Consider the following 14,300-nt stretch of genomic DNA (forward strand, 5'->3'; position numbering starts at 1 on the left):
GTAAAAAATAATTTTGTGCATTTTTTACATACGGATTGCATTTTTGCTGGGCATTTTGTATATTTCATATGTGCCACTAAGTTCAAACCCCCCAAATTATGCTCAGCTAAGTCTTCTGAGTAAAAGGACACCCCCATTGTATGTCTATGGCACTATTTCGTGAAGCTACAGTGCCATACAGGAGACCTGTCCTTTTCAGTATTCACAGTAGAATTTTGAGAGACGGATTTAATGAGCCTATGCTTCCATTTGGGGTATTATAACAGTTTGACTGTTCAAAAACCCCCACAAAGGCCTACCATTTGTAAAAGTAGACACTCCAGGGTATCTCATAAGGTGCATATTGTGCCTTAACATGCCCCCATTTTTTTACCATTACATGCCAAAGTATGTGGTAAAAAATAATTTTGTGCATTTTTTACATACGGATTGCATTTTTGCTGGGCATTTTGTATATTTCATATGTGCCACTAAGTTCAAACCCCCCAAATTATGCTCAGCTAAGTCTTCTGAGTAAAAGGACACCCCCATTGTATGTCTATGGCACTATTTCGTGAAGCTACAGTGCCATACAGGAGACCTGTCCTTTTCAGTATTCACAGTTGAATTTTGAGAGACGGATTTAATGAGCCTATGCTTCCATTTGGGGTATTATAACAGTTTGACTGTTCAAAAAAAAAAAACACAAAGGCCTACCATTTGTAAAAGTAGACACTCCAGGGTATATCATAAGGTGCATATTGTGCCTTAGCATGCCCCCATTTATTCACCAATATATGCCAAAGTATGTGGTAAAAAATAATTTTGTAAATTAAATTACGCACCCCTACTGGCAACAGCTGCACAAGACCTGGAAAAATGGAAAGACATGTCGATCTCATGGATCGGCCGAACGACCTCAATAAAAATGAACCTCCTCCCGAGGTTCCTATATCTCTTCCAAACCCTCCCAATCCCGATACTAGCTTCTGATTTTAAAAAGTTACAGACCAAAATAGACAAGTTCATATGGGCTGGAAAAAGAGCACGTATAGCCCGACGAACACTTTACATCCCAAATAGACAGGGAGGCCTGGGACTCCCCAATATAGCCCAATACTTCCACGCAGCACAAATAGCACAGACAACTCAACTACACGCCGCTCCTGGCCTAAAGAGATGGGTTGACCTAGAACACGATATATTTGGCTCCGATTTTCCCTCCCTCATCATCTGGCTCCCAAAAGAGGCCAGGCCACCAACCCCCACCACATCCCCAGCCCTCCTCACCACGATCAACATATGGGATAAAATCACCAAAAAACATGACCTCATCTCCCATCCCTCCCCATTAATGCCCATCCTCCGGAATACTCAGTTCACACCAGGCATGACCCCGAAAGACTTCTCCCGCTATGAGGACAATGACCTGACCCGCATTCACCAATTCTATAAAAATCAACAGATCTTACCCTTCTCGGAACTACCCCAACAGACCCCCTTCATGACCCATGACTTCTTTCGATACTTACAAATTTGTAAAAGTAGACACTCCAGGGTATCTCATAAGGTGCATATTGTGCCTTAACATGCCCCCATTTTTTTACCATTACATGCCAAAGTATGTGGTAAAAAATAATTGTGTGCATTTTTTACATACGGATTGCATTTTTGCTGGGCATTTTGTATATTTCATATGTGCCACTAAGTTCAAACCCCCCAAATTATGCTCAGCTAAGTCTTCTGAGTAAAAGGACACCCCCATTGTATGTCTATGGCACTATTTCGTGAAGCTACAGTGCCATACAGGAGACCTGTCCTTTTCAGTATTCACAGTAGAATTTTGAGAGACGGATTTAATGAGCCTATGCTTCCATTTGGGGTATTATAACAGTTTGACTGTTCAAAAACCCCCACAAAGGCCTACCATTTGTAAAAGTAGACACTCCAGGGTATCTCATAAGGTGCATATTGTGCCTTAACATGCCCCCATTTTTTTACCATTACATGCCAAAGTATGTGGTAAAAAATAATTTTGTGCATTTTTTACATACGGATTGCATTTTTGCTGGGCATTTTGTATATTTCATATGTGCCACTAAGTTCAAACCCCCCAAATTATGCTCAGCTAAGTCTTCTGAGTAAAAGGACACCCCCATTGTATGTCTATGGCACTATTTCGTGAAGCTACAGTGCCATACAGGAGACCTGTCCTTTTCAGTATTCACAGTAGAATTTTGAGAGACGGATTTAATGAGCCTATGCTTCCATTTGGGGTATTATAACAGTTTGACTGTTCAAAAACCCCCACAAAGGCCTACCATTTGTAAAAGTAGACACTCCAGGGTATCTCATAAGGTGCATATTGTGCCTTAACATGCCCCCATTTTTTTACCATTACATGCCAAAGTATGTGGTAAAAAATAATTTTGTGCATTTTTTACATACGGATTGCATTTTTGCTGGGCATTTTGTATATTTCATATGTGCCACTAAGTTCAAACCCCCCAAATTATGCTCAGCTAAGTCTTCTGAGTAAAAGGACACCCCCATTGTATGTCTATGGCACTATTTCGTGAAGCTACAGTGCCATACAGGAGACCTGTCCTTTTCAGTATTCACAGTTGAATTTTGAGAGACGGATTTAATGAGCCTATGCTTCCATTTGGGGTATTATAACAGTTTGACTGTTCAAAAAAAAAAAACACAAAGGCCTACCATTTGTAAAAGTAGACACTCCAGGGTATATCATAAGGTGCATATTGTGCCTTAGCATGCCCCCATTTATTCACCAATATATGCCAAAGTATGTGGTAAAAAATAATTTTGTAAATTAAATTACGCACCCCTACTGGCAACAGCTGCACAAGACCTGGAAAAATGGAAAGACATGTCGATCTCATGGATCGGCCGAACGACCTCAATAAAAATGAACCTCCTCCCGAGGTTCCTATATCTCTTCCAAACCCTCCCAATCCCGATACTAGCTTCTGATTTTAAAAAGTTACAGACCAAAATAGACAAGTTCATATGGGCTGGAAAAAGAGCACGTATAGCCCGACGAACACTTTACATCCCAAATAGACAGGGAGGCCTGGGACTCCCCAATATAGCCCAATACTTCCACGCAGCACAAATAGCACAGACAACTCAACTACACGCCGCTCCTGGCCTAAAGAGATGGGTTGACCTAGAACACGATATATTTGGCTCCGATTTTCCCTCCCTCATCATCTGGCTCCCAAAAGAGGCCAGGCCACCAACCCCCACCACATCCCCAGCCCTCCTCACCACGATCAACATATGGGATAAAATCACCAAAAAACATGACCTCATCTCCCATCCCTCCCCATTAATGCCCATCCTCCGGAATACTCAGTTCACACCAGGCATGACCCCGAAAGACTTCTCCCGCTATGAGGACAATGACCTGACCCGCATTCACCAATTCTATAAAAATCAACAGATCTTACCCTTCTCGGAACTACCCCAACAGACCCCCTTCATGACCCATGACTTCTTTCGATACTTACAAATCCGCAGCTACATAGACAAACCAGCCATACAGAAAGCGAGCAATACTCCCCTCACTCCACTAGAGAAAGCATGTAGCAAGCACCCACTCGGTAGAGGACAAATATCAACATTATACTCCCTATTAAGTAAAAAAACAAGGGAAGGCGCCATGCCATACATGGCCGCCTGGGAGAGAGACTTGGGCCCCATGGAGGACCAAAGTGACTGGGCGGATATTTGGGAAGCCACAGCAACGGTATCGATCTGCGTCAACCACAAAGAGCAAGCGTACAAAACCCTTCTCAGATGGTACATCACACCGCTACGCCTGAAACAAATGAAACAATCAGACAATGATCTATGCTGGAAGGGCTGTGGGAACAGAGGAACATACACCCACATGTGGTGGGAGTGTCCCCGAGTGACCACACTGTGGCAACATATAGCGCAATTAGCCACACAGGCACTACACACCATAATCCCGCTAGACCCCTGGCTGTGGCTCCTGTCCAGACCTCTTAAAAATATCTCCAGGGCACAGAATAAACTACTGGCCAAGCTGGCACTAGCCACCAGGCGAGCGATCGCAGAAAAATGGGGAAGCCCAGACATCCCGCCCCTCACAATCATAAAACAGAAAATCAACGAAGCAATGCAAATGGATAAGCTAACAGCCTTAGTCCACGACACCACCAAACATTTCGACAAAATATGGGAGCCATGGATCTTTGAATTCACGACCCTATCAAACGCCCCATCAAACGGGTCAGACCAGGTGGGTGGGAGCTCCCAACAAGCAACAACACAGATCTAAGACCCAACCCTCACACCCAACCAACGAGGCCCCAACCAGAACACACATAAAGATCACAGGTAGGATAACAAACTACTCAGACTTAACACCACCCAACCCCGAAAAAACCACCCCCAGGACCACTCAAGCCTAGACAAGGGACACCACACATAGACGGGCCCACGAATAAGAATCAAAACCCAACCCTAAGACCTGACTACTACCTCCCTTCCCCCCCTCCCTCCCTACTGCACTCCCCTCGGATGGAGGCACACAAACACACACCACCTACTAAGGAAAACAACCACACCGCAATCACAACGATACGGAACGCAAACCAACTGTAACTTGAGTATAGCCACTGTACACAGGTACACGATGTAATATAGTTCACACCCCCAGAAGTTACACCCTGGAACCCCCTCCCCGTTAGACACAGAGACAAACAATAACAGCTATAAACAGATGTAACAACCAAAATAAATGGGATGTAAAGAATACCACGACACAAAAGTTCATGCACCACAACTACCACAGATAAAGCCAGCAAAAGCATGAGCTCCAGGAACTCTGTGAACCCACTCTTTAACCCAAGTTCCTCTTCCCGTACCTTACCCCGAATAACAGGTAAAAACCAAGGTAAAGAATCTCTATTTAAACGAGACCAGAAAAGCAGTACCCCCTGGTACACACACCATAGAAAGACCACTATAAACTCAACCTTGTACAGCTTAATGTATATATTGTTTAATATGACTGACGAGCTATGCCATGGCAAGGAACGGAACTTTGTCTGTAACAACAAAGAAAAGATGGAAAACTGGTCGTAAGACCCTGTTACCCCCCTTCCCCAACCCTTCTTCCTTTCTGTATCCCTATATCCCCCTCTTCAACTTGAAAATAATAAAATTTTGAATTTATAAAAAAAAAAAAAATAATTTTGTGCATTTTTTGACATACGGATTGCATTTTTGCTGGGCATTTTGTATATTTCATATGTGCCACTAAGTTCAAAACCTTCAAATTATGCTCAGCTAAGTCTTCTGAGTAAAAAGACATCCCCAATGAATGTCTTTGGCACTATTTTGTGAAGCTACAGTGGCATATTGGAGACCAAGCCATATCAGTTTTTACAGAACTTTGAATTTTGACGCTGGACCTATGTGCAATTTCCAAGCATCTTCGTAAGTTTTAAATTCAAACTACCCCACAAAGGCCTACCATTTCTTAAAGTAGACACCCCAGGGTATTTCAAAAGGCATATTTTGAACCTTAGCGTGGGATAATTTTTCCGCTAGCTTGTACCAGGTGTAGTGGTAATAAGCGTTTTTTCTGCCTTTTTGACACACAAAGTGAGTTTGCACAGTATATTTTGCAAACATTTTGTGTACCACCACTCTATAATACTTTATATGTTGCTCAGCTATGTCGGCTGAGTACAAAAATACCCCCGTATGTACCTTTGCCAGGTATATGTGGACATCGGAGGGGCACATTTGGGACACAGCCATTCCATTTTTTTCAAACTTTAAATTTTTACGCTGTGCCCATGTCCCATTTTAGAGTATTTTACCAGGCTATATAATCCAAATACCCCATAAAGCCATACCATTTCTTAAAGAAGACATCCCAGGGTATTTCAAAAGGCATATTTTGAACCTTAGCGTGGGATCATTTTTCCGCTAGCTTGTACCAGGTGTAGTGGTAATGAGCGTTATGTATTTTTTTACTTTTTAAAACTTTTTTTACTTTTTAAAACTATTTTTTAAACTTTTGTTTTGCTTATTCATTTTTTTAAAGTTTCCTAAACTTTCATAAAACTTTTTTTTACAGATTTAACATTTTTCTAAGCTTTTTCTTTTACCATTAACCCCTAACTAGCAGTAAGCAGCACTAACAGTAAATTCCCCATTTTCCCATAACTCCCACCCACCCCAGCTAGCAAAATATTTAATTATACAATATTTAAATTAGTTAATTAAATTAATTTAACCCCTGAGGGTTAAAAAATAAATAAAAGTTAATCGTCAGGGGTTTAAAAAAAATTAGATCACAGTATAATACTGTGATCTGTATTTTGATCACTGTAGGCAGTGATAGACTGGCAGGCAAGGGGTTAATTTTTATTTGGACTGGGTAAAGGGTTTTTTTTTTTTTTTTTTTTTACTTAAACGTTATTAAAACTTTTTTTTTACTTAATTTTTTAACTTTTTAAAGCTTATTTTAAAACTTTTTTTAACGTTAACCCCTAGTTAGCCTAACACTAAATCCCCCAATTCCCCACTAACTTCCACCCTCCCCAGCTAGCTAAATTTATAATTTTAAAATATTTAAATTAATTAATAAAATAAATTTAACCCCTGAGGGTTAAAAAAAAAAGAATTAACCCTCAGGGGTTAAAAAAAAAATCAGATCATATTAAAATGTAATCCCTGCCAATTGATCACTGTAGTCAGTGATCAATTGGCAGGGAAGGGGTTAATTTTTTATTAATATGGGTAAAGGGGGGTGGGATTTTAATTTAACTTTTTTTTTTAACACCAGGGGGCAGGATCACTGCAGATCCGGCTCCCTGCACTTCACACTGAACCCGGAAGTGCAGGGAGGCGGAGGTGAGTATAGAGAGCACATGTGCCCGCTCTGGCATGCTGTCAGAGCGGGCACATGTACTCTGACAGCCCGATCCGGTGCTCCCGGTCTGCCTCTAATGCAGAGGCAGACCGGAGCACCATTAACCCCACGATCGCCGCGATTGCGGCGATCTGGGGTTAATTTTACCGCGTGACGGACGAGGTCCGTCACCCGTCGTTAAGGGCATCCCCAGGATGACGGACCTCGTCCGTCACCCGTCGTGAAGGGGTTAATAATATAAACCCACCCAGTATAACTGTAACCTAACCTACACAGTGCACCTAACATGTGTGGGAGCCTGGAGAGTCCCTTTAATAATATAAACCCACCCAGTATAAGTAACTGTAACCTAACCTACACAGTGCACCTAACGTGTGTGGGAGCCTGGAGTGTCCAATTAATTATATAAAAATCCACCCAGTATAACTAACTGTAACCTAACCTATACAGTGCCCCTAACCTGTGTGGGAGCCTGGAGTGTCCCTTTAATAATATAAACCCACCCAGTATAACTAACTGTAACCTACCCTACACAGTGCATCTAACGTGTGTGGGAGCCTGGAGTGTCCCTTTAATAATATAAACCCACCAAGTATAACTAACTGTAACCTAACCTATACAGTGCCCCTAACCTGTGTGGGAGCCTGGAGTGTCCCTTTAATTATATAAACCCACCCAGTATAACTAACTGTAACCTAACCTACACAGTACACCTAACGTGTGAGAGCCTGGAGTGTCACTTTAATAATATAAACCCACCCAGTGTTGTTATGGTACTTTTTCAGTAAACCAAAATGTTTAAGTGTCTATCTGTTCCTGTCCAAATTAAAGAGAATTGAATTGCGTATATACGCTGAAGTAATTCAGTCTGACACACGGAGTTCAGGTTAAAATAACTTCGAGGAAATTTATTGGCAAGTGAAGTATCAGAGGGCGCGCAGGCCCTTTTAAGAGACATTTTCGTCATCATTGATTATCAAGATATCAGTGAATAAACATCATTAATTGGATTAATTGTTAAGTGTCTGGATTAGTGTCCACCTATCAATATAATTAATTGGATCAAAAACTAAGTGGTTAGTTCCGTGTCCACCCACCAAGAGGTGGTACTTTTTGGACACGGGTGGGGGACAAGGGGTCTTGAGCGTCATTTTACTCGGTCGGTGATGTCAAATCTCGTGGTTAGGTGCAAGGTCTCTTATGAATAGAACATTTCATTACTACTGTGTTCTCATGGCCTTTAAATTATACTATGTTGCGAGTTAGGGGAAATTCAGCAGTTCCTGGGTTAGTCATATCCTTATGGAGAATACAGTCTTTGTCTATTGTTGTTAGATGTGCTGAGAAATTCTGTCATGTAATGTAGTTTTCATATGGAGAAGTCAGGTTATGGGGACAAAATGGAGGATTTGTCACAGCATCAGGTTAAAATGGAGTTAGTGCAATAATTCAATACAAATACAATAAAGATTTTTTAATAATTCTACATCAGTATAACTAACTGTAACCTAACCTACACAGTGCACCTAACGTGTGTGGGATCCTGGAGTGTCCCTTTAATAATATAAACCCACCCACTAACAATAAGTGTAAAATTGATAGCAGATGCTGATCACTGGTTAGTTAGTCTATGGAATCCTAATAATCAGATTTAAACATTTATTTTACAGGTGTTTGTGAAATTACGACAGTATTCCCAGGTGCCAGAATTTAACCCTAAAGTTGTGGGTTTTGTGTCGAATGCATGCCGTTCTCTCTGCCAGTGGGTTTTGGCTTTGGAGCACTATCATAACGTGCAGAAGGTATTCTTGTTAATTTGTAGAGTGTTTAAATGTATTAAGAGTTGGATAAAGTCCCAGGTGTATTCTGTGTAGTCTCATTGTCCAATTGATGGGAGAACAGAGAGCGTCCCAATGGTCGACTTTTTACTGCGTCAATAATTATATGTATACAGTGTCATCTAGACATGTTATTGGCATACATAGTGATAACCAATGAAAACCTAAAGAAATCGCCATGCTGTATAGCAGCCATACATTGACAATAGGGGATTCTCTTCCCATCAAATTGCTTATCCTCCTAGGCAAGTAAAGTCAATGGCACCAGGACCAATCCACAGGACTGAAGGTCTGAACTCAATTGTGTAAAAAGTAATTGCTTTATCTCATCCAAGTATTCATCAGTATAAAGATAAAATAAATATACAGTCAGTGAGCAGAGGGGGTTACAAAACGGGAGATGCTAGCGTGTTTCTTCACAAGAAGACCCTTCATTTGAGACATCCTGCCTAGTAAGACACTTGCTATATTGGTGTAATGTAGGTGAATCAGTTACACCTGGGGCAGACTGCTCCAAGACAAGTAAGATTTAAGCGAGACCATCAACTATGTGGCTAAAAGTGGAAAACAATTAAAACTTCAGATGAGACACAAGGAAAGCCAAATAGAATAGCTACAATCTGAAACTGTTACCAAAGAGCCTGATGCACTACTAATGACATGGGAGAACTGACTAACCATCAACAGTAACCTGTGTGTTCTAACAAAGAAAAAGAAACAAAAGACAAAGAGGAAAAGGCACGTAGACGAAAGCAGCTCGTATAAAATATAAGAGTAGGCCTATAAGGATCAGATAAACATTGTACTTCTAATGACACACTGATATGTATAGGTATATATAATGATTAATGCACCCCTCCCCAGAAGTATCATTTTAGTATAGTGTAAATTTTAATACGCTGCGTGTTTTGGAGACCAGACGTCTATCTGCCGATTGCTTTGCTAGCGAGAGAACCAATAACTCATTTACTGTTTACATTTTGTTTCGCTGTTTTCTTTTCTAAACTAGACAGTGGAACCAAAACAGCGACGTTTGTCAGAGGCCAAAGAAGCGCTAAGACTTGCCCAGGAACGGTTAAAGCAGAAACAGAAAGCTTTGTCTGCGGTAAGTCACCACGATTTGTAAAATCATCTCGGAAATAGTATAGTATTTTGATCACAGAGAGTGTCATTTTAAGAAATAAACAGAATAAGTAAGTGTTGAATATTTTATTCAACGGTAGCATTCCCCTATAATGAGATATATAAAATATTAATGAATAGCCGTCACTATTTGGTCCTTGTTAAAGTCACTCAGATCTTTTCCCTTGCCCATTTTCCTGCTTCCAACACATGAAATACAAGTCCTGCTGCCTCATATATCCTACCCCCTGACAGGTGCCATTGTAACAATATAATCAATATAGTCGCTTCACCTGTGAGTGGTTTTAATTTTGTGTACACATAAATGCAGAGTAAGTACAAACTGCTACGTGCTAACCTATTCATTAGCAGGAATGTACAACAGTCAAGAGATCACCTATTGAGACTGGAATAAAGGTATTTTCACCTACAGCAAAGGAAAGGGTAATTTTTTTTTAAAACAGAATATTTAAGGATATAATTAGCATGGATATTGGGGACAAATGATTGCTTTCTGTTTTTGTGGCGTAATTGGCCCCTTCACTTCAAATGTGTTTTTTTTGCCTTCTTTGGATCAACAACATACAAAGATTTTTTTTTTAAAGGTTGCACTCGTTGGACTTAATGCATTCTTTTTTTTAACCCTAGGTTACTATGTAACTATGGCCTAGAATGAGTTTATATTTTCGGATAAACTTTTCAAATGATTTCATATTTTAAAAAATATTAGTATTTTAATATAAATTTATATATTTTTGGATAATATATTTTGTGATATTTTAATACTTTGAAAAAATAATTCTAAACGTTTTTACAAAAATATGAAATCATTTGAAAAGCTTATTTAGCAATATTACATTGAGGTCAATGTTTATTATATCATCCAAACTATATCTTTGTGCAATATGTATGTGGTTTCATTTTTTATTCTTTAAAACATGAATACTTGAGTATAACATGAGTATTGTTTTGATGGGGTTTTTTTTTTCGTATCAATATATGTCATGATTATCAGGTTGAAGAACACCAGCAGTCATTGCAGAGACAGTACAATGAAAGCGTGGCCGCGAAGGACCTTCTGGCGCATCGAAAACAATTAACCGCCGTACGCTTGAAGACTGCCTCCGTGTTGATCTTCGCTCTGGACGAAGAGAAGGTTTGGCATAAATCAACCTGGTTATTGGCAAAAATTACTTTTTTTTTTTAAAGTATAAAATCTGTTCTTATTAAATATTCTACAATAGCATTTTTTTCAAATAATTAAAAAAAAATCAGGATATGCCTGGCAGCACTAGACATTATTAGTCTGTTGTTAGTTCTAATTGAGCTTCCTCTGTGAATGATAACCTCTGTTGAGTCCTACTCCAGTTGTAGCGTGAATTGTAAACCTTTTGCATATAAAAATAGAGTTAGCTGCAGCCAAATAGAAAGAGGATGAGAATTGCACGCTGGTAAACAGTGTGGGTTCAGAAGAATGCAAGAATGCTCAGTACAGTTAGAGTCAAGTCAAGTCAGATTAGATTAGAAGTCGAAAAACGAAAACCTTTTAAAATAATGTGAAGATGGTTCTTAGTTTTTCCAGTATTGAGTAATGTCAAGATGTTTTGTAGATAACAGGTACAATGTTTCTCATGTAAAATCGGAATTGTCAAACAATAAGAGATGTGGTTACTACAAAGCCCACGACCCATCTCACATAATTCACTTTTTTTTATAATGGCACAGGTGCGATGGCAGGAGTCCGTTAACAGATTAGACCTTCGGCTGGAAGGAATCCTTGGCAATCTACTGGTTTCTGCCGCGTTTATCGTGTATTGTGGGGTGTTTACATCAGACTATCGGACGCAACTAGTGGGGGAATGGCTAAAGTTGTGTGAAACCTACAAGATCCCTGCGTCTGATGACTACTCGGTAATCCGAGCAATGGCGTCTAAGAACGAGGTAGAGTTCTGTTTATTGATTTAATCACTGTTTTTATACATAGTTTATTTTCTGAATGTTCACATTCCTTTTTGGTATCACTGTTACGTGATTTCAGAGCCCAAGGAAGTTATTTACACCAATAAAAAAATCTATTAAATTAAATCTAGTTCTTGTCCAAACATTTATCCCTTCTGGTCGTGTCTGCATGTTTTATACATTGAGTTTTGGCTATTTGAGTTATCAATAAAGTGCAGCTCATTATGTAGCCAAGGTGTTTATGAGCATATCACAAGCATAGCACGATAATCTAGCTGAGCAAAAGTAACACTATTTAACGATAGTTTGCGTTATACCGAGCATTTAATTGCACCATATTTTAATGATATATGCAATGTTTATATGTTTTTATGTAAATGATCACTAATCTTCACACCACAAATACTTTTTAACTACATTTCCATTTGTGCTAAACATTTATACAAACGTTTGCAGTGGTAAGACTAGCAGTTACTGTTAACTGTTACATAGGATTTCCTCCTGACTAGTTAATAGCGTGTTTTATTCATGTCATTTACTTTCTCATGTGCAATGACTAAACATGGGTCATATCATATTGTTTCAGCAAATAATATCTTGTTTAGAAAGATTTCTCTAAAACAAAAAGTGCAGCTTATCTTGACATACAGTTTAATTTTGTCACACTACTACTGCTTGTTTCTATCATATGTCAATATGTATATATATATACCACTGCACAACAAAATAAAGAATTAAAAAAAAAAAATAATAATCTACCAGAAAATATTTACTGATCTTATTCTGGTAAATAGCGATATCTCCTTTGTTATTGCCCCGTCTCCTAATATATAATATTGCCTATTTTTTTACACATATTGACCATGAGTCTTTCTCTACCTCTACCTTTCTCTATCATTTTTACCTTAGAATGTACTGAATCCCTTAAAGAGAGCATATAATAAATACTGTTTTGATTGACTCATCAGGTCCGGCGGTGGCAAAATGAAGGTCTACCTCCTGATCCTTATTCTACTGAAAACGCTATTTTGGTTAAAAATGGGCAACGGTGGCCACTCTTGATTGATCCTCATGGTCAAGCATATAAATGGATTTGCCAAATGGAAGGTGAACGATTGCAAAAGGTCCGGGCTTCTGATCCTGGCTATATAACAATAATGGAAAATGCTATTCGACTCGGAGAACCGGTTCTCTTACAGGTAAAATCTCACACTTGTCTCATTATAGTCATTGTTACCAATCAGTTGGTTCCTGCTGAATAATTTACATTTTAATTATTTGTAAAGGATGTTGCAGAAGACCTGGACCCAAGCCTAAAGCCTATTTTAGGGAAGAAAATTTACAGAAGAGCAGGGCAAGACTTCATAAAGATAGGCGATTCTGAAATTGAATATAACCACAATTTTAGGTATGTTTTATTATGTGATAAAGTAGCAAATCTCTTTCATTATATTATGGAATTTTCCAATATTGCACTGCTTATTAAGATGCATTATTTTACATTCTAATTAAACTCTCTCTACTGTCAGTGAGGAGTTACCGGTAACTAGCTGTATGAAGGGCAGAATGTATGGGTGTGAGTAAACAGCATCCATAATAATATTAATAATGTGATCAATAAGATATATATATGTATATCTTATTACAATAGTGTAATTTCTGTTATCGATCCATAAAATTCACCGCAATCTTTTCCTGGAGAAAATTTGTCTTTTAATTCCTCTTACCCACGAAGAAAACTCAATATTCACATATACCTCTCCTGGAGGAACTAGATGTTCTCATCCTTATTCATAGCATCTCTCTCTCCTGGAGGAACTAGATCTTCTCATCCTTATTCACAGCATCTCTCTCTCCTGGGGAATCCAGATATTATTTTCCCTATCTACAGCCTATATCTTTTTTAGGGGAAGCAGATCTTCTCATCTGTATCTACAGCATGTATCTGTCCCAGAGAAATCAGATCTTTCCTTCCCTACCCACAGTTCATATCTCTTCTAGAGGAACCAGATCCTCTCATCGATATGGATATTCTCATTTGTATCCACATCATGTATCTCTTATCTGTATCTGGATTTAGATAGATTGGGGGACTGGGCACTAAAATGGCAGATGACATTTAATGTAGAGAAATGCAAAGTTATGCACTTCGGTGTAAGGACTGCACAAGCAACGTATACCCTAAATGGAAAACGAATTAGAGATAACTACACACGAAAAGGACTTGGGAATTGTTATAGACAACAAACTATGCAACAATGTGCAATTTCAATCTGCAGTTGTTAAGGCCAGTAAGGTTTTGTCATGTATAAGTAGGGGCATAAATTCTCGGGATGAAAATATAATTTTGCCTCTTTATAAATCACTGGTAAGACCACACCTTGAATATGCTGTGCAATTTTGGGCACCTGCTCTAAAGAAGGATATCATGGCACTAGAAAAAGTGCAGAGACGAGCTACAA

The 14,300-nt window shown here is 39.1% G+C and overlaps 1 protein-coding gene across 1 annotated transcript in view; it reads left to right on the forward strand.

Annotated features, from left to right (window-relative positions):
- The window catches only part of DNAH14 (dynein axonemal heavy chain 14), a 295,079-nt gene that overhangs the window by 236,906 nt on the left and 43,873 nt on the right, over window positions 1-14,300 (forward strand). The window contains exons 66-71 of the mRNA XM_063441946.1: window positions 8,590-8,721; window positions 9,767-9,862; window positions 10,895-11,035; window positions 11,605-11,820; window positions 12,807-13,037; window positions 13,125-13,246. Coding sequence (XP_063298016.1) covers window positions 8,590-8,721; window positions 9,767-9,862; window positions 10,895-11,035; window positions 11,605-11,820; window positions 12,807-13,037; window positions 13,125-13,246 — 938 coding nt within the window. The remainder of the gene's footprint in view (window positions 1-8,589; window positions 8,722-9,766; window positions 9,863-10,894; window positions 11,036-11,604; window positions 11,821-12,806; window positions 13,038-13,124; window positions 13,247-14,300) is intronic.

This window comes from Pelobates fuscus, chromosome 2 (genome assembly GCF_036172605.1).
Source record: "Pelobates fuscus isolate aPelFus1 chromosome 2, aPelFus1.pri, whole genome shotgun sequence".
Classification (NCBI taxonomy): Eukaryota; Metazoa; Chordata; class Amphibia; order Anura; family Pelobatidae; genus Pelobates; species Pelobates fuscus.